The 22,043-nt window shown below is 39.9% G+C and overlaps 1 protein-coding gene across 1 annotated transcript in view; it reads right to left on the reverse strand.

Annotated features, from left to right (window-relative positions):
- HSF2BP (heat shock transcription factor 2 binding protein) overlaps nt 1-22,043 on the reverse strand; it is a 48,714-nt gene that overhangs the window by 21,017 nt on the left and 5,654 nt on the right. Inside the window, exons 3-4 of the mRNA XM_032220329.1 lie at nt 18,580-18,729; nt 28-166 (exon numbers count right to left, since the gene is read on the reverse strand). Coding sequence (XP_032076220.1) covers nt 28-166; nt 18,580-18,729 — 289 coding nt within the window. The remainder of the gene's footprint in view (nt 1-27; nt 167-18,579; nt 18,730-22,043) is intronic.

A 22,043-nucleotide genomic window follows, 5' to 3' on the forward strand; every position in this document is an offset into this window, starting at 1 on the left:
TTCTATAAAATATTAGAAGTTACTTACTTGTAACAATTCCAGCCAAACCTAAGACAAACTGACTTTCATCAGAATCCATATCCTGTTGTTTGCTATCTTCATTTAAAGAGTGGACAAAACTTTCCATTGTTTGTCCAGCAATATTAAAAAACTTTACAGATGAAGCCTGAAATTTCACAGGGTAAATTAACTATTTAATAAGCCAACAAGTTTATAAAAATGAGCATTTCAAACAATGAAATGTAAAAGGAAACATAGTTACATATTATCCATTTTATAAGGTACTTCCTACTCTAGGACAAAGGTTTTTCTCATTATATAACATAGCAAATCTAGTAGGATAAATAATTTTTCCATAACAAGACAATTGGTGTTTATAAATATTTTTAAACTAATAACCAAGTCTACAGCAATAGCCAACGTAATTCTTCAGTTCATATATCATAAATAATTTATATTCAACACATACTGCATGAATGGTTACAGGATTTGGGTTTAGCTAGTCTAGAGGGGGGACACAATAGCAGTATTCCAATATTTGAGAGGCTGCCACAAAGAGAAGAGGGTCAACCTATTTCCCAAAGTAGCAGAAAGCAAGTCAAGAAACAATGGATGGAAATGAATCAAGGAGAGAGAGAGAGAGACAGAGACAGAGAGACAGAGAGATACAGAGAGACAGAGAGAGAGACAGAGAGAGAGAGACAGAGACAGAGAGACAGAGAGACAGAGAGAGAGAGAGAGAGAGAGAGAGAGACAGACAGACAGACAGACAGACAGACAGACAGACAATGACCACACAAAGAAGACAAAATTGAAGTAGCAATAAAGGATAAGACAGGTCCTGAAGAGCTTGTTCCATGGGAAGAACAAGATCCACGCTATCAGGGGGGAGGAGCCAATGTCGCGACGAGATGGACATGCGGTATTGATGCTCTGAGACCACAGCCAATATTTTTGCTGCTGGGTAGTCCAAATGGACCTAAACCATCCCAAAGAGACGGTGAATATGAAGAATACATCTTGCTGACCTCAGGGATATCGCAAAATCCCTGAAAGAAGCAAGGGAAGTTCTTCAAACCGGCGACAAAAATCCAGCCAAGGCTGACAAAGTCGGGGCGGCTCCAAAACAGAAGGGTGAAGAAAGAGAAAATGTTTCCAGCTGGTGAGGAACTTTTACTGTTTTAAAAAGAGACTGGCTATAAAAACTTAAAATTAATTTAAATTGGAGAATAGAAGAATCAAGCGGCGGAATTAAATTTGGAATGGTTTTGGACAGTGGTTATCTTACTTTTTAAATGCTATCTTCATGGATATAAGATAAGAGCCGAGGTGGCGCAGTGGTTAGGGTGCACTACTGCAGGCTACTTCAGCTGACTGTTATCTGCAGTTTAGCGGTTCTAATCTCACCGGCTCAAGGTTGACTCAGCCTTCCATCCTTCCGAGGTGGGTGAAATGAGGACCCAGACTGTGGGGGCGATATGCTGACTCTGTAAACTGCTTAGAGAGGGCTGAAAGCCCTATGAAGTGGTATATAAGTCTAACTGCTATTGCTGTTGCTATGGATGGAATTTGCAAGCCTTTTGAAATGGATGGATGAAGTTTTCTTCTACTACTTTTTCTTTTATTGTTCTCTGTAACCTATGGACTAAAGTTTTCCTCTTTCATTGCTGTGGGTATTTTTCTAATTCATTTAAAGATTGGAGTCTTTTTTCTAACTTGAAATACAAAAAAGATACAAAAGGAAATTAGATTTTCAAGTGTGTTACCATTGCTTGGAGGCTGGGAGGATTTGTTGATTGGAGTTTTTGTGTATTGAAAATGGAACACTTTTTTCTCCACAGATTGTTTTGATTTGGCACTACAAGGTTTTACTGCTTGGCTACAGAGAGTGATAAAAAGGGAAGCACATAGATGTCCCTTTGAAGTATATTTCTAATCAGAGAAAAGTGAAAACAACGTTCTTTGTGAATCTATGCTTTAATTTTATTAACCTTCCAAGCTAGAGCAGCTGTGTTTGTTAGAATTGCACAATTTCAAAAGAAAATAGAAGTCTCAAATTTGCAAAAGATACTTTCAGAAATACAGAAATTATCAAATACATATGAAAGAATAGAGAAAAAACTGGAATACTTAGAGCACATAACAATAAAATATGATGAAAAAATTGAGGATGTCTATCAAATGCAAAATAGGGTGATTGAAACTCAAAAAATCAAAGTGGAAAATGAATATAAAGAGATTAAACCTGCTGATATTTATGGTGATTGGTTTGTCTCTGAAAATGGGAAGAATGGAATACTGAAAGAGGAATTAAATGAAGAGGAAATATATTCCAGAGGGCAAGATACAGAAGAAGAAAAGAATCTATGGATTTAAAGAGATAAATTCTATTAGCAAAAGCATTTAAAACACTGCTGACAATCAAAGATAAGACGAATAAGGAAACAGAAAGAGGGCATCAAGATTATATGAGAGATCTTATAAGCAAAGAGTTGCTAACAGGAGTCAATACAGAGCTGACCAAGAAGATGATTAAAGGATTGGCACCACACATGGCAGAAGATATGAGACTGTTTTGCTATTGGAAAGATACAGGTTGATAGATGGAAGAATATAATTTAAAACTAGTTAAACTTAGTGAAATTTATTGATAATAGATATAGCTTAAATAAATAACTGATAATGTTACTAATGTATACAATGTGTAGTGTTATGATGAGTATAATTGGATATGAATATTGAATGGCACCCATGCAAGGAAGATTAGCAATCCCTTTGGATTATACATAAAGGTTAATAATAATAATAATTAAAAAAGAACTAAGTTAGATACAATTAAAGTTTTGATTATTAGATTTTGTAGATTTTATTGTCATTTATAGGCCGCCCTTTTCCCTGAGGGGACTCAGGACGGCTTACAATTCGTGGGGAAGGAGTGCAAGACAAAACATGAAATAATATGTGAATAAAATAAAACAATAAAACACAACATTCATTCAGCATTCGGGTGGGGCGGATGAAAATCTTATCCCCAGGCCTGACGGGATAGCCAGATCTTAAGGGCTGCGCGGAAGGTCTGGACGGTGGTGAGGGTACGAATCTCTACGGGGAGATCGTTCCAAAGGGTCGGAGCTGCTACTGAGAAGGCTCTCCTCCGCGTAGTCGCCAGTCGGCACTGACTGGCGGATGGAACTCGGAGGAGGCCCAATCTGTGCGATCTGATGGGTCGAAGGGAGGTAATCGGCAGAAGGCGGTCTCTCAAGTAATCAGACCCACTACCATGGAGGGCTTTATGGATGGTAAGTAGCACCTTGAAGCGCACCCGGAGATCAACAGGTAGCCAGCGCAGCTCGCGGAGGATAGGTGTTATGTGGGCGAACCGAGGTGCGCCCACTATCACTCGCGCGGCCGCATTCTGGACTAGCTGAAGTCGCCGGATGCTCTTCAAGGGCAGCCCCATGTAGAGCACATTGCAGTATTCCAGCCTAGAGATCACAAGGGCTCGAGTGACTGTTGTGAGGGCCTCCCGATTCAGGTAGGGTCGCAACTGGCGCACCAGGCGAACCTGGGCAAATGCCCCCCTGGTCACAGCCGACAGATGATGGTCAAAAGTCAGCTGTAGGTCCAGGAGGACTCCCAAGTTGCGAACCCTATCTGAGGGGTATAGAATTTGACCCCCCAGCCTGAGTGGTGGAACACTGGCCAAATTATTGGGAGGGAAACACAACAGCCACTCGGTCTTGTCCGGGTTGAGTACCAGTTTGTTAGCTCTCATCCAGTTCTTAACGGCCTCAAGACCCTGGCTCATCACGTCCACCGCTTCATTGAGTTGGCACGGGGCGGACAGATACAACTGCGTGTCATCCGCGTATTGATGGTATTTTATCCCGTGCCTCCGAATGATCTCGCCCAGCGGTTTCATGTATATGTTAAACAGTAGGGGGGATAAGACCGAGCCCTGCGGCACCCCATAAGTTAGGGGCCTCGGGGACGATCTCTGCCCCCCAACCAACACCGACTGCGACCTGTCCGAGAGGTAGGAGGAGAACCACCGTAATACGGTGCCTCCCACTCCCACCTCCCGCAGTCGTCGCAGAAGGATACCATGGTCGATGGTATCGAAAGCCGCTGAGAGGTCAAGGAGAACCAGGATGGACGCATGGCCTCCATCCCTGGCTCTCCAGAGATCATCGGTCAATGCGACCAAAGCGGTTTGTGTGCTGTAACCAGGTCTGAAGCCGGACTGGAAGGGGTCAAGATAACTAGCTTCCTCCAAGGACCGTTGAAGCTGGAAGGCCACCACCTTCTCAACAACCTTCCCAACAAAGGGAAGATTGGAGACTGGACGGTAGTTGTTAAAAACGGCTGGATCCAAGGATGGTTTCTTCAGGAGGGGTCTCACCACCGCCGCTTTAAGTGCGGCGGGGAAGTGCCACTCTCGAAGGGAGGCGGTTACGACCGCCTGGATCCAGCCTCGTGTCACCTCACTGCTGTTGGCAACCAGCCAGGAGGGACACGGGTCCAGTATACAGGTGGAGGCACTCACAGCTCGTATGGCCTTGTCCACATCCCCAGAGGCAACATCCTGAAACTCAACCCAGAGATGGTCTGCCAAGCTATCCCCTTGTGTCTCGGCTGGATCTGCAGAGATGGAGTCCAAGTCCGACCGAAACCGAGCAACTTTGTCCGCCAAGAACTGGACATACTCTTCAGCCTTACCCTGTAGGGGTTCCCCCGCATCCCTCCTATTTAGGAGGGAGCGGGTTATCCTAAACAGGGCGGCTGGGCGGGACTCAGCGGACGCAACCAAGGTGGCAATATATGTTCTTTTAGCTGTCCTCAATGCCCTGATATATTCCTTGGTGCATGTTGTCAGAAGTGCTCGGTTCGATTCGGACTTATCGGACCTCCATAGGTGCTCTAGGCGTCTCCTCCGGCGCTTCCTCTCCCGGAGCTCCTCGGTGAACTAAGGAGGTCTCCGGGATCCGCCGACCCGGAGGGGCCGTAGTGGCGCAATCCGGTCAAGGGACTCCGACGCCGCCGAGTGCCAGGCAGCAGCCAGAGTCTCCGCCGAACTGTGGGTGAGAGTATCAGGAATTACCCCAAGCTCTGTCTGGAACCTTAAAGGGTCCATAAGACACCTGGGGCGGAACCACCTGGTCGGTTCCTCCTCCCTACAGTGGGGGTTTGGCCTCCGGAAGTCCAGCCTCAGTAGGCAGTGGTCTGACCACGACAGGGGTATGATCTCATTACCCCTCAGACCAAGATCACAAGTCCACTGCTCTGAGAGGAATACGAGGTCGAGCATGTGACCCGCTGAATGAGTTGGGCCCCGAATTACCTGGGTCAAGCCCATGGCTGTCATGGAAGCCATGAACTCCTGCGCTCCATCAGAGTGTTCACCGAGCGAAGGCAGATTGAAGTCCCCCAGAACCATAAGCCTGGGGAACTCAATTGCTAGCTCGGCTACTGACTCGAGGAGCGAGGGGAGGGCTGCTGCAACGCTGTTGGGAGGCAGGTACGTTAGCAGCAGACCCACTTGACCCTTGAGGTCCAACTTCACCAGTAGGGACTCACACCCGACAAGCTCCGGAGCGGGGATCCTACGAGGTGCTAAAGACTCCCGGATAACAACAGCCACACCGCCACCCCTTCCCTGGGCTCTCGGCTGATGAAGCACCTGAAATCCATCTGGGCACATCTCTACGAGGGGGACTCCTCCCTCCATGCCCAGCCATGTCTCAGTAATACATGCCAGGTCTGCCCTCTCGTCTAAAATTAAGTCCCGGACGAGGGGAGCCTTGTGAACAACAGACCTGGCATTTAGCGACAACAGCCTGAGACCAGGGTCCTGTAAGAGCCAAGGTGGCGCAGTGGTTAAATGCAGCACTGCAGGCTACTGCTAGATCAGCAGGTCAGCGGTTCAAATCTCACCGGCTCAGGGTTGACTCAGCCTTCCATCCTTCCGAGGTGGGTAAAATGAGGACCCAGATTGTTGGGGGCAATATGCTGACTCTCTGTAAACCGCTTAGAGAGGCCTGAAAGGCCTATGAAGCGGTATATAAGTCTACTGCTATTGCTATTGCTATTACTCGCACCATCTGACCTCGGAGTGGGACTCATAGGGCCGGAAGGAGGGATCTCTGTGATGTAGCGAGCCCTCCTTCCCCGGTACTGGCCAGCCCTAAAGTCCCCGCCGTATCTTCCCCTCCCTGTTATGATCGCAATGCTCCGACCCTCTCCCGTGGCCGTAGTCCCCCCAACCGCCCCGGTGACCCCCGCATTCCCCGGCAGGTCCTCCGAATCAAACATACTCAGGCACTCACACAAACAGTCCCCACGCAGTAGTTAAAAAACACAAAAAATACAACAATAATAGTAATAATAAAAGTGGGGTCATTCACACTCTCACATGCAATCTCATACACTCAACATACCAGATTAAAAAATTGATTAAAATTGTGCGGGCACACAAAGTCCGTACTTGGCTTATGTTAGCTACCAAAGCCGGTAGAGAGTCCGATATAGCAAAGATGGAAAATATAAGTCCAGAGGTGTCTTCCGCCCTCTCCTAAGGGAGGGCCACACCTTGAGAAAGGCTGAATTGAATGGAGCAAAAGAAGGGGGGAATCTAGGCAGGTCGCAGCAGTGGTGAGCCAACTTCCAGATCTCATCGGGCGACCTGTCATACCGATCACCCCTTCTAAAAAATTCAGTACAATCCAAGGGGGGGGATGGCTGAGGAATGAGGTAGGTCCAAATGTCAGTTGCAACAGCAGGGGCTGGGAGGTCAACCATGATGAACAAGGCCTGATGCGTGGGTTCATTCCCAACAACCCCCCTTAGTATCTTTTCCAAGATCGAAAAGAAAAAGAAAAAAAAACTCGTCTCAGATGGGAAAAGAAGGGGGGGCCTAATGGTCTCAGAGGGCCCCAACGAGCCAAGGAGTTAGACGTGGGCCCAGAAGTAAACTCCCCTCAAGGCCACCAAATCGTGTAGTCTTCCGACTCGCCAAGCTCGCCCGGCGCGGCGTGCCCACAACGTTCCACAGACAATGAGCCAACAAGCCAGCAAACGACGGGCCGCAGCAGCAGGAAATAGGGGGAGATCGAAAATCCCCTGATAGTTTGGCCACAAGTCCTAAGAGCCGAATAAAGCTGTGGCGTCCACAAGTTGCGGCGTTTTTTCGGCCAACGGTAGCAGCCAACAGCCCAGCGGCAGCGGGCGGCGATAAACACAAAGGGGAGGTCGGGCTGTAATATTTGGGCGGTGTAATAGCCAGCAATGTCGGCGTCCTTCAGGGCTGGCAGCTCGGAGAGTTGAAATTTTACCGGTCCGCTGCCAGCTCTAAGTCACAGGACATTCGCATCACCCCCTAACTCCCTCGGCTCAGTCCCAGGGGCCAATTCCTCCTCTCAACAGCTTTTCTTTTGTTTTTTCCGTCTCCATGGGTTTTTTCCAATCTCTTTTGTTCAAACCGCGGTGTTAGGCGGCGTCCGCGACCAACAATGCCGGCGTCTTTCGGGGCTGGCAGCTCGGAGGGATCAAATTTTTCCGATTCACTACCAGCTCCGGGACCGCTAGACATTCGGATGGCCTCACCTCTCTTGGGTCAGCTCCAGAAACGCCAATTTCCTCCTCTCTACGGGATTTTCTTTCAGTACAGAAGCCGAGCGGCGAACCCGGCAGCCATCTTTCTCGCCCATGCGCAGAGGACTGATTATTAGGGGGAAAATGTTATGATACAGGATATTGTCAAATAAAGGAGGGATAAGAATAACAACGTAGACTTCCTGTGGTGACGTCATCGTGCTTGGAGCGGTGGAAAGGGAGCTCTCCTAACCTCTAACTCTAACTTCTTCATTTGAGCTCATTTTTGAGTGCTGTGGATCCTGAAGGGGCCAGCAGATTAAGGGGGATACTCTGTAGACAATGGAGTGATAAGGCAAATCTCCCAGAGGATAGGAGAAACCCTCTAAACGGACGAGGATCTATCTTGCCATTTGGTTAGGACCGGAGTGATGGCGACCACATAAGAAGGAAGCAGAGAGAGAAAGCAGTTGAAATCGAGATATCTGTTACTATTACTGACAACCTAAAGAAGAGGAGGACAACGCAAAATTGGCAGAGAGGGTGAGCTGGAAAGAAGGAGGCGCCGGGAAGGAGACTGTTTTTGCAGTTCAATATTTCCGAAAATAAGTGAAGCAGAGACACTGAGTTGGAATTGACAACCTGAATAATTTGAAGGAATTTGCCACAGTGAGAACGAAAACCCGGCATGGACAACAGGAGTAGAACATAGTAACTGCCAAGAAGATTTGGAAGGCGCAGAAAGGATTGTTTAACAGTCGGGTTGGTAGTTGACTTTTTTCTTCTTGCTCTTCCTTCTACTGTTTTGTTTTTCCCAAAGAATAATTGAACTTATAAGTATTTGATATTTATTTGCCTCGGAACTTGGAACGGTGCCAGAGACAGTAGAGAGAGGACTGTTTTGGAACGAGCCCTTTACTTCCCTTTTTTGCTGGAATTGTTGATACTAACAGAGATACTGAGGAGAGGGTGACACCTAGTGGATTATAAATTTGAACCGTGAAGTCTGATGCAAGAAAACCAACGGTGACATAAGCTGATGTATGTATGTATGTATGTATGTATGTGTATATGTGTATATGTGTATATGTGTATATGTATTGTATATGTATATGTATATGTATATGTGTCAGCCTCTGCTTTGCTATCGCTTCGGCTGCCATGAAACGGGGAGGGAGGGCATGGTATTTGGGAGGGGTTACTCATTGTGCTGGAGGAAGGTTCTGGAGTTCACCGGCTGATCAGACTACGCATGCGTGGGTGTTTCCCGCCAGGACTAACGGCACCGACATTCCATCTTTGTGATGCCTTTTGAAGTTATCTCACACCTGACATTTGGAAGAATTATGATTGGACTGGAACTGTGATGCCAAGGGGTGGGGAATGGGCTATTCTATATATCAATTGCTTTCGCGCCTAAATAATCAGACTTCGCTTCGTTATGCCTTTAATCATTCTTAATTAGTAAAAGTACACTTGATTTCCACACATGGAGTCTTGTGGTCTTTCTTTCCTAATTAATTAATGGAGAGGTGCTGACAATATGTATATGTATATGTATATATATATATTATTTATCAGCACAAATACAACACATATATATAATATATATACACATATATATATACATATATATATATACATACATACATACATACATACATAGAAACTAATTACTAGAATTGAATACCTGTATAACTGATAAAATTGAAAGACATCTATTTGTATAAGATAACAGTATGATATATAAATCTATGATATATTTTAATTAAGGATCAAAAACAGAATAGAATACTACATAGGAATGTTTAGATATTGAAACGTGATATTAAGGAAGGTTAATTATTGTTAAATATTGAAATATACAATTATTTATACCATTGATATTACTGATAAAGTAGAAGTAAAGTAGAATTTATATGCAATTGTGGACAAGGATAAATAGGGGGATAAAAATGGCAACTTGAGTAAAATTAGTGAAAAAAACTACACCCAATGTGATTTCAGCAACACCCCCCTCCTCAAATCAAAGATCAATTGAGAGTGCATTGGGGCTGGAGAAAGGTGGAACGATGGCAGGAACAACGGGACCAGTACCAACAATGCAGAGTATGCAATTGAAAATGAAAGAGCTGCAATCTAAGATTCCAAAACATACCGGAAGAGAAGCAGGAAGACCTGAAAGGAAAAATGATTGAAATCTTCACTAAAATTTTACAAAGAAAAGAACAAGAGTTGAGAGGAGACATTGATGAAGCTTACCGTGTGCATTCTAATTATGCCAGAAGACACAGACTCCCGAGAGAAGTGCACGCAAGATTTGCTAAAAAAACAACAAGAGGTGAAGTGTACAAAAAAAACCAGAGAAGGGACAATTACATTACAGGAAAAGAGTTGATCACACTTAAACAGATTCCACTGAGAATTCGGGAACAACGTAGGCAATTCCAATTTTTAACAAATCAGTTAAATAAAAATAGAATAATGTACAGATGGTTGGTACAGAAGGGGTACTGGTATCTTGGCAAGGAAAAAGATATGATAGAGAATATAGAAGAAGCGCAGAAATTCTATGAAGAATACTGCAAAGGGGAAGAAGAACAAGGAAGTAAAGAGGAACTAGAAAGTAAAAGTCAAGAGGAAGAAACATTAGGAAACAAAGAAAGAAACAGGAGACAAGAACAGAGGCAAGAAAGAGAGAGAGCAGAAAAAGAAGGCACAAGAGGGAAAAGTCAGATACAAATTAGAAGTAACAAAAAACACCCCATCTAAAGATGGACCAGGAAATAACAATTATTTCGATAAACTTGAATGGACTGAATGCACAAAAAAAAAAGAGTGCAGATGTTTAATAAACTTAAGAAATTGAAGGTAGATATAACCTGTACACAGGAAGTGCATATTAAAAGGAACATAGGAACTTACTGGAAAACAAAAAACTAGGAAAATTATATACAGCATTGGCAGATTAAAAAAAAGAGGGATAGCAATCTATATAAAGGAAAAAATAAACTCCAAAGAAGTCTACTCAGATGAAGAAGGCGGAATGCTAATGATTGAATTAGTGACAACAGAAAAACCAATATTATTAATAGTCATATATGCACCAAATCAGAAACAAGAGGAATTTTATAGGAAATTACACAACAAAATAAATGAATTAGAATATGAAAACATTTGCTTAATTGGGGATTATAATGCAATAGTGGATAAAAAAATGGACTATGAAAGCAAAAAGAAAAATAAAACAAAAAAATACATTACTCAAATCCTTTTTTGAGATGGCAATGGAATATAAACTACATGATATTTGGAGAGAAAAGCACAAAACAAGAAAGCAATATACCTTTTATTCGAACCCCCATCAGTCTCTATCAAGAATTGACATGGCTTGGATCTCATCTGGGCTATGTAATCAATTAGACGAAATTGAAATAGAAGCAAATGAGTGGGCAGATCATAATACAATAAAATTAAGATGGAAAGGTCAAAGAAGAAGAAAAAGATGGATGATGAATTCAAATATTGTAAATGAAATAGAATACACTCAAATGCTGGAGAAATAATTAAAATTATTTTTTAGAATAAATAAAAAAGAAGATACCTCAATTCAAAATCTCTGGGATACTATGAAAGCATATACAAGAGGCCTTACGATTGCCTACATGGCAAGAAAAACTAGAAAACAAAAAGAGCAACAAGAAGGCATGCAAAAAGAACTTAGGGAAGCCGAAGAACTACAGAAAGATCCAAAGAATAAAACTAAAAAGGAAAAAATAGAGATGATAAAACGTAGGATCAACTTAATAACTCAAAAGGAATTAGCATAGAAAATTAAAGCAGTCAGACAGAATTACTTTGAACAAGCCAACAAACCAGGACGATGGCTGGCATACAGACTGAAGAATGAAAGAGAAAAAAATGATGATATATCAATTAAAAGATGATGAGGGAAGAATTCACTACAAAGCAGAAGAAAAGAAGCGTATCATTCATAAATGCTTCACAAAACTATACGCAAAAGATAGTATGGAGGATATCAAAATAAAACAATATTTAAACACAGAAATGATAACACCAATCTCAAAAGAACAAAGGGAGGCGATAAACAGGCTAATAACATTAGCCGAAGTGGAATTAGTCCTGAAAAATCAGAAAAATAATAAAACCCCAGGATCAGATGGAATACCGGTGGAGCTATACAAATATAACAAAATAATATTGGAAGAGCTAGGAGTGGAAATGTTTAATGAAGTTTTAGGAAAAGCCCAGACACCTGAATCATGGACAGAAGCAATAATATCACTAATCCCAAAAGAAGAAACCAATCTACAAGAAATTCAAAATTACAGGCCAATTTCATTATTAAACTCCGATTATAAAATATTTGCAGCAATTATGGCAGGAAGAATTAAACAGGTTTTAAAGGAACGAATACATTCAGACCAAAACGGATTTTTACCCCACAGACACATTAAAAATAATACGAGAGTCATCCTAGACATAATAGAGTATTACGAGGTGCATCCAGAAAAGCAAATGGTACTGGTACTGGTTTTCCTTGATGCACAAAAAGCATTTGACAACGTAATCTGGAAATTTATAACAACACTATTGGATGAGATGAAATTCGGAGAAAAATTTATAAAAATGATAGAAGGATTTTATAACACTCAGACAGCCAAAGTTCTGATGAATGGAGATCTAACAGAAAAGATTGAAATAAAAAAGGAGTCAGACAGGGATGCCTCCTCTCTCCTTTGCTGTTTATATTGACTTTGGAAATTTTACTAAATGAAATTCGGAAAGACCAGGGAATTAAAGGTTTAAGACTCAAAAATGAAGAATATAAGACCCAAGCCTATGCCGATGACTTAGTATTTGTTCTAGAGAACCCATTAGAATCCAGCTTGAAATTAATTCAAAAATTAGAAGAATATGGTGAAGTGGCAGGACTAAAGATCAATAAAGACAAAACAAAAATGATAACCAAGAACATGACAAAAAAAGCAAGAAGAGGAATTGGAAGTAGCAACCAGATTGCAAATAACTAAGAAAGTGAAATACTTGGGGATCTGGGTGTCGGCAAAATGTTCCATAATTAAAGACGATAATCATAATAAATTAGTGATACAAATAAAGATTTAGAAAATTGGAAAAATATTCAGTTATCACTCATGGGACATATAGCAACAATTAAAATGAATATCTTACCAAGAATCCTATTCCTGTTGCAAGCTGCACCTATTAATCCAGGTAAAAAATTCTTTCAAGAATTAAATAAAATAACCGCTAGGTTCATCTGGCAGGGACAAAAAACGAAGATTAAACTAAAGTCAATGCAAGACAGCAAGGAGAGGGGAGGCTTAGCATTACCAAATTGGGATTTATATGCATCAGCAGTAACAATAACATTGGTGAAGGACTGGATAGAGCTAAAGAATAAAAGAATGTTGACCTTAGAAGGCCATGACCTGCAGGCAGGCTGGCATACATTCCTATAGGATGATAAAAATAAAACGCACAAATACTTTCAAAATCATTTAATCAGAAGAGCGTTATTGCAAAAATGGCTCAAAATTTTAAAAATCCACTATGTGAAAATCCCAAATTGGCTATCACCGACAGAAAGAATGACTCACCCAAATTTTACAGATTGGAACAAAATCCTAAAATAAGGAGACTTAATTGATAGACAGGGAAATTTAAAAACAATTGAAGAATTGGCAGATGGGAACATGAAAGTTGACTGGCTAACTTACCTCCAAATCAAAACTAAATACAATAAAGATACTAAATTACATGACATCGAAACACATGAATTGGATAAAATTATTCAAAGCCCAGATAGAAAGATGATAGGGAGAATATATAAATTCCTCCTGAAGTATAAAATGGAAGAGGAAATTGTGAAAGAACAAATGATAAAATGGGAACAGAACTTTGGCTATAATATTGAATTAGACAATTGGGAAAAAATTTGGGGAATAAATTTAAAAATGACACTATCAGTTGCATACAAGGAAAACCAGTACAAAATGTTTTACAGATGGCACCTGGCACCAACAAGGTTAGCTAAAATTTTAACAAATACCTCCCCAAAATGCTGGAAATGCGAATCAATACACGGAACATATTACCATTTATGGTGGACCTGTGAGGAGGCAAAATTTTTTTGGAAAAGGATCAAAAATTGGCTGGAGGCAATAACAGTGTTTAAAATAGAATGGAAACCTGAAGTTTTTTTATTAGGAATTATGTCTGTGAAATACAAAAAAGAAATCCAGTATTTAATACTACATAAAATTACAGTGGCAAGGATTGCCTTTGCACAGAAATGGAAAAACAAATTAATCGCAAGCAAAGATGAAATAATAAGAAAGATTATGGATTGTGCCGAAATGGATAAATTAACTAAAGAAATCCAGGGAAAGGAAGAATCAGAATTCTACCAGATATGGGATAAGTGGCATAGGTGGATGGAGGAAAGAAACAAAAATCAATGAAAGAATATAACAAAACTCAAAAATAATAGTTATGAGTAAAATAAGAAGGTTAAGAATGGTGAAATCCAAATGAAATACAATAGAAGGGGAAATAATATAAGGTGAGCGGTATTGATTGATGATTGCTATTATAAAAAACAGGAACTTCCTGTTTGTACTGTATTGTATAAATGTGGTGTACGTCTAACTTTTGTGTGTGTGTATTTTACGTTTGTTAATAAAAATCTTTATAAAAAAAAGAATAACAACGTATATATAGATATGGGTATAACATATGGAAACTGGATGCAAACTTTAAACAGTGATTTGGAAAGGAGGATTAGAAAACTTTGTTATTAAATATTATGGATGTTTAGCTAGAATAGGACATAAGGATTTAGTGTTAGTGGAGGATTTTAGAAATAGTAATTGAAAGGCCAGTATGTGGTTATGTATTAAATTTTGGTACATTGTATGAAGGATGCTTAAACAATTAAGTCAAATGAAAATGGAGATAAAATGATGGTGACATGTATAAATATTTGAGTTAAAATACTTAAGTTAATATCAATTATGTTTGTTGACTGTGGAAGAGATGCATGAAAGTCTTTTTGTAACCAACTGATACACTTTCTATAGCATGTAAAGAAGGATGTTGTAATTGTTTTAAATTAAAAATAAAAAAAATATTTTTAAAAAAAGATCCACGCTATCAACACTTTTGCCCCGCCAATCATCAACTGCTTGCTTGAGAGACAGCAGCAATGGAAGTTCAAGCAGAGGAAGTGTCATCGCAGAAGATCCTCATGAGATGAACTATCATCAGATAGCTGAATTGGCTGACAGTGAGAAACCCTATCAGTGGTTGGAAAGGGCTGCAATAAAAGATAGCATCAAAGCCCTGAGCACAGCTGCACAAGTATAGGCCCTAAGCAACAGATCCATAGAAGCAGGGTCTACCACACTAAACATGACCCAAAGTGCAAACCTCAGAAATAGTCCAATACATAGTGGCAGAGAATAAGATGCAAGCAGGAGGACATACTTAATGGTACAATCGACTAGCTGACATTGTGTACAGGAATATCTGCATGGTGTATGGAACAGACCCTCCCAAATCTAGATGGGAGATCCCACAAGAGGTCATAGAAAATAATAGGGTTAAGATCCAATGGGACTTCCAGCTCAAGACAAACAGGCAAATTAACCAAACAGTATGATACCAGACAACTACCAGACAACAGCAGTGGTGATAGATGTAGTGCTGCTAAGCAGCAGCAACATCAGGAAGGAGTATGAGAAGCTGGAGAAATACCAGGGTCTAAAAGAGAAACAAGAAAAGATATGGACTGTAAAGGCCAAAGTGACTCTGCCACTGATAAGATCTTTATCTAGTCTTGGTACATCTGTTCAACAGAAATTAGAGGCTCTTGCAACAGTAACTCATAACCTCACCAAATGTCTGGACTATAATGAATTCTACATAGAGCTCTCTTTTTTTTGAAAAGTTTTTTTATTGTTTTAATTTATGTATTTTACTATCACTGTACCACAATTCTCATTTAATTACAATTATTTAAACGTGCTTTTATCTAAGATCATTTGTATTTAAAGACACAACCACCTACTGGCATTCATTCGCAATTTCAATAAACCTCCAATAACATTACACCTTTATAACATTCTGAATAAAAATCAATTAATAAGATATCTAAGCATTCTTCCCCTTTCCCCCCCAACTCACTATTTAAAGCTTGTATCCAATTTGTTTTTACCAATACAACACATGTATATCTCATTAAACATTATCCATTAACATTTCCTTGTTATTGTTAGTTAGATAAAAATTATTTACTATTTATATAACATCTCCTCTCATCAGATCCAAAAGAAATTACACCTTTATAACAAGATCTAAATAAAAATTTATTAATAAAATGTATAAGTCTTTTCCCCAAGTCCCAATTTACAATTTATATCCAAGTTACTTTTACTAGTTAAGGTTATCATTTCATTATTGTTATCATAGTTAATTATATGTTAACGAATAAACATTTAATAACAATCTAAAACAATCTACAAAATACTAAAATTCCTACTTATTAATCACCAAAAATTAACTAACTTTTTATCATCAACTTTCATTATCAACCTGTATCTTTCCAGTGGCAAAACAGTCTTATCTCTCTTGCCAGTTGTTGTGTCAATTCTCTTTTTAACTCCTTTATAAAGTTTTTATAAATTTCTCTCCGCACTTTATTGCTTAAACGATCTCTCAGATAATCTTGTTGCCCTTGAATTGTTATTAAAATTAACTTGTCTTTGCTTGTCATTATTTCTGAAAAGGTTTCTCTTCTTAACTCCATCATTATCACTTTTTTTCCTCCTATATCTTGAAATCTGGGATAAAACTCCAAATTGTCAAATTCACTTTTCCATCTTCCCTTCTTTCAGCTTTCACCCATGTTTGCTCCATTAATAAGTTGATCTATTGTCTTGTCTTTATCTTCTATATTTTCATTCTCTTCTTTAATTTTTGGAGCTCCAACCCCATCATCTTTTGCTGTGAGAAACAATAGTCTATCGAACTTCTTCTCAAATCTCCCAAATCCTTCCAATATATTTTGAATTCCAGCCAGGTTATTTTGAAATTTTCAGGTTTCCTCATCTGCATATTGATCCATTTTTCCAAAAAAAAGGAGAGAAAAAGAAAAAAGGAATCTGATAGCCACTGCCACTCTAGCCTTCCAAGCCGTGTGTGTGTGTGTGTGTGTGTGTGTGTGTGTATAAAGTTGACATAAGCACAAGTTCTTTTGTACTCTTCAAAGAAGAAGTGGTCTATCTTTTTCTTTCCTTTTCCTTCCCTTGCCAAAATATTTTCCAAAAGCACCTGCGAAAACAATTCGTGCCTTGGCTCTTTATCAGATTTTGTAAGCAAGTTGCAAACCCTTCAGTTACAAAGTCAGTGACATCAAAGAAGAAAGAACAAAAGATACATTGTTTCAAAAAAACCTCCAGACTCTGACTTCCGAGTGGTAGATTCTACTTTTTCATACTTGTCTCAAGCTTATGGAAAACAAAGGTCTTTAATTGTCTTCAATGGAATTTAATAACAAATGGTAGGAAGAATTGTTAAAATAAAAAAGGTTTCAATTCAAGCCAAAAAATAAGGTGACAAAGAATAGAGGAGAAAGAAAAATCAATCCATTCACTTTTAAGAGGAGAAACAGGAAACATTACGGTCACTTCAATCCACAAAATAACATTACAAAAAAAAAAAACTTTCCAAGGCAGTCCAATTAAAAATTAAATTAAATTCGCCGCTTCATTCTTTTATTTAAAGGACTAATTTATCTTTAAAAAAATGTTGCTTTGGGCAATCTTTCTCAGAATAGAAAAAAAAACCTCACCAGATGGACTCACTTTCACTTCCTTCCTTCCGGAGCCATCTCCGACTTCATCAGCCTAGGGCTGCCTGTTTGCCGCCAGCTTGAAGCACTTCCCTTGGGTCAATCAGGGACTTTGCGATGTCCCTTAGACCAGCAAGGCTTTGTTTTCCTGTTCACCATCTCTACGGGACGGTTTAGGTCCAACTGGACCGTCCAGTGGCGAAAGTGTCAACGGCGGTCTCAGACTGTCAAGACTGCACATTGTATTGTCGCGACGTTGGCTCCTCCTATCCTACATAGAGCTCTTTTTGAGTACTCAGAAACTGCAATTGATACAAATTATGAGTCTACCAACCAGATGTTACCAGGAACACATTACACCTATGCTGTAGGCCTTGCATTGGTTGTCCATGATTTTCTGGGTGCAGTTCAAAATTCTGTTTTACTTATAAGCTTTATATAGTGTGGGAACTAGCCACCTGCATGATCATCTTCTCCAAACAGAACTGATCTGTCTCAGAAGTTTATTGTTTCTCATTTTCATAAAAATGAGAGTGGCAGTTTCAGGCCAAATTTTTGTTATAGCATCAAGCTTATGGATTAGCCTTCCCTTAGAAGCTAATATGCCCCATTCAAAGAAGCACTCCTGAAGATAGTAAAGACAGACTTTTTCTAAATATCATTTAGAAGTAGTTAACGTATTATTAGTTATTTATTATTTAATACAGGTTCCATCTGTATCTGCTTAACAACATATCCAATTTCTGCTTATGTTTTTTGCATCTGAGTATTCAACTGATAACTTATATACAAAAATACAAATTTAATTCCTAAATATGTCTTATAAATGTCTCCATTTACTTTAACATTATAAAGGGACAGCTTAAATTCTACCAATCTCATTGACTTAGTTTAGACCAATATTTGGCTTCAAATGGAATAAATTTACCATAATGTGGGCTCCAAATGTCTTTGGCAAATATCTCACGTTTGACTAGTGTTAATTCCAACTAGATTGAGAAAAAGAGTAAGCTCGTTTAAAACGGATTTTAATAAGGCTTATAATGGTGGAATCTTCAAAAAGTGACTAAATGATTTAATATCCCCAAACTTACACTTCCTAGAATATTTTTAACTGCTTCTTCATTATTAGAAACACTCCACAGTAATGTGCATACTGCAGCACCCATTTCTGTACAATATTCAGCTTGTTGTAATAATTGTTGCTTTGCATCACTTAGCTGTTGTTGAATATTTAATTTTTCCTGAAAATAATCAAAATATGAAGAGGTAATCAGTAATATATATTATAGTATTCAGATAGTTCTAATGTTTCCCAAGAAATTGCCAAAAATCTCTTAGCAAATATTAAATAACAATTATTTAAGCATGGTCACTGAGAAACTTAAATGCTTCCATACTGCATGTTAGAAAGAGAGTATAAGAAGCAAGCTGCTGACCATAGTAACCATTTATTTTATTATATTTAAAACAGAAAATATAATTTTCTCAACTAAAAATGGGGCATGGGTGAAGGAACTAAATGCTCTTTTCTATTTTTTTGTGTTACCCAACATTTTGTTTTCTTCAGATTATCATATCTGGATTGTAAAACTTCAGACACCTACTAAACAGCAGCAAATTGTTATCTTCACTACTATCTCATAGTCATTTAGACTTTTGCAGCCCAAATTTAGAAACTGTAATTTATCCAATCTAAGTCTCTCTGAAAAGGAAGCTAGGCAAGAAAACAAAAATCTTGGATGACAAAAGAGAAAAAAACAGTTAAATTCTCTTTATCTATAAGTACAGGTAGTCATCAACTTATGACCACATTCAGGACCACAACGTCCATCCCTGAGTGGTATGGTCATTAAGTGAATTGTGCCCGATTTTACAATCTTTTTGGCCATACTTGGTAAGCAAATCAAGGCAAAACCCACCCACCCTCATTGACTCTGCTTGTTGGAAGCCTCCTGAGAAGGTTGCAAACAGCAATCGCATGACCCAAGGACACTGCAATTGTTATAAATACATGCTGATTGCCAAACACCCAGATTTTGATCATGTGAGTGCAGAGGGGCTGTGACAGTTGTACATGAGGGCCAATTGTAACTAACTTTTTATAACACTATCATAGCTTTGAATAGTTGTTAAATGAATGTTGTAAATTGAGGGTTACCTGTACTTTTAAATAATAAAAATAGATTTCCACCTCCATATACTGTATAAACAGAGGAGGCATTTGGCTAAATCAACCATTATATTCAGTTTGAATACAAAATAATAAAACAAAGGCAATAGACTGAAATAAGACTTATAATTCAGATCTTTTATGAACTTTAGAGAAAAGCAATGTAAACCTGAAATTCATTATATTGTTTGTGATTACTTCAAATGTATATGCCTATACTGTGTCTGATGTTGCTTAACTTATGGAGAAGACTTCAATATGACCATCAGCAATTCTTTCCACAGTTTTATACATTTCTATTTCAAAGAGTTAACAGAAAAAAGAACAAGTTTTTGCAGTCTTCCATAAGTGACTTAAACCAAAGATATGTTTTCTGCTCATCAGTGCATATCTTCCTAGAGAAATGGGCAGTCTTGTATCTGATAATCACAATGGATTTTTGGCTGATTCATTAAAGAATTGTTAAAAACTTTCTATTTGATTCACATGCAAAGGGTAAGTATGAAAGAACATCTGAGAACATCTGACATTTTAAACAGTTTTCTTATTGCCATGCAACCTGGAACTAAGGAAAGTTGTATACCAACATGTGCAAAAACATTCAATTGGTGAAAACTGTTTAACTATAGGCAGCAATATCTTATGGAGATAATGCAAGTGGAAATAACATAACAGTGAAATTCTGAAGATGTCATCTCTTTGAGTCCAGCTGCACTTAGTTAGATATACAGTACATATACATAGGATTTGGATCTTAAATCTACAAACTCTCTAGGAGAAAATAAAACAATCATGCTAGAAAAAATATCTAGTTCGAGAACTTATTTAGTACAGTTACTTTTGTATACTAGTGTCCCTACATACAAAAAATATTTGATTGTCATGATAATCTGACAATAACCATGTTTCACCTTATTAAAAGAACAATCCTATGAACAAAGTATTAGCATATATTGTCTCACATAACTTTAGCCTGTTTATATATATTAAGATATATATTCCACTGATTTCGAAAAGGTAGTATTCTCAGGAAAACAAATACAGAATTGCAAAGTAAAAGTCTAGTTAAGACTGAATTTTTAACCTTATTTGCCAAAGCCAGTGTATAGCAATTGTCTATGACAAAGCAGATCTAAGATCCAGTTCATCATCAGCCATGAAAATTCACTGGCTGAGTTTGGGCCAGTCATTTTCAAGACTGAGAGGCTCTCATTGCGCATGTCCAAGATGGTGTCCCGTCACGTTTCAGGAGAGCTTTGGGGAGATGACTGTCCTTCTAGGAGCTTGCAGGGGGTACCCTATCCCATCGTCGGTTCCAGGTCCAGCTATGAGAACTTCCTGGGACCTCATGGATACCCTTGAGCTGCGATTTCCTGCCTTGTAGCCGGAACGTCATGAGTGAAACGGGGTGGTTGGCGGTGAAAGGCGAATGAAGAGCGTTGGCGGCTGCTGGCGAGGGTGTGGTTGGTGGCGTGACGCCTGGCCTGGGGTCTATGCAGCCGGGTGGGTATGGTCAGTGGCGGCGGCGGAACACCTGGCCTGAGGTGTCTGCAGTTGCCACTCCCCACACCGTGGTGTAATCCCTGTTGCTTCCCCCCCTCCAACTTACTTATGGACGGGATAGACTGGATCAGCGGGGAGTGGCTGAGGCAGCTGGCATGGATATTGAAGCCAGCAGAAGATGGCTTCGGTAGTTGGCGTGGGCGCGTCCTTTGTTGTCGCCCCCTCCGGTATCACTGCCACTGCCTGGACCACCGTACTGTGTCATTTGGCCCCTTCTCTTGTGACTCTATGGAATGGGTCAACAGAGTGCGGCGCTGGTGACAGATATCAATGCGGCTGGCGTGGATGGAGCTTAGCTGTTGGAGTTGTTGAAGTTGTTGGAGCAGCCGCCGCTGCCCTCACCGCGGCCATCACTGGCCACTTCACCACCTCACAATTTATCATCTGCTGCGATTTTGAAATCTGGCTGTTATTCCTACATACTCTCCTTAACACCGACCATTGCTATGATGGACATAAGCTTCCTGCTACCCCCTTGAACAATGTTAGCTGACCCCCCGTGGACATGTCATCTCCTCGTTCCATCTCCCCATGATGTCATCCCATTTGGTTGATGCCACACTCTCCTCTATGTTATACTGCGACAGAACTTTACTCCCTTCGGGAACTCTCCCTTTCCCGGGGATGGCCTTCTTGCCTATCAAGATGCTTCCTTAATGATGGATCTTGGGATCCCGAGAGGTGGCATGCGAAAAAGAGACTTCTTAGGGGTTTCTTATAGGGTTTTTTAAATCAAATTTTAAGGAGGGGGCAGGGGAGTTGATTCGGATTGCTCAGACAGGCTTGGGGGGGGGAGTCTGCCAGGCCACAGGCCAGAGCTAA

Source organism: Thamnophis elegans, chromosome 6 (assembly GCF_009769535.1).
Source record: "Thamnophis elegans isolate rThaEle1 chromosome 6, rThaEle1.pri, whole genome shotgun sequence".
Classification (NCBI taxonomy): domain Eukaryota; kingdom Metazoa; phylum Chordata; class Lepidosauria; order Squamata; family Colubridae; genus Thamnophis; species Thamnophis elegans.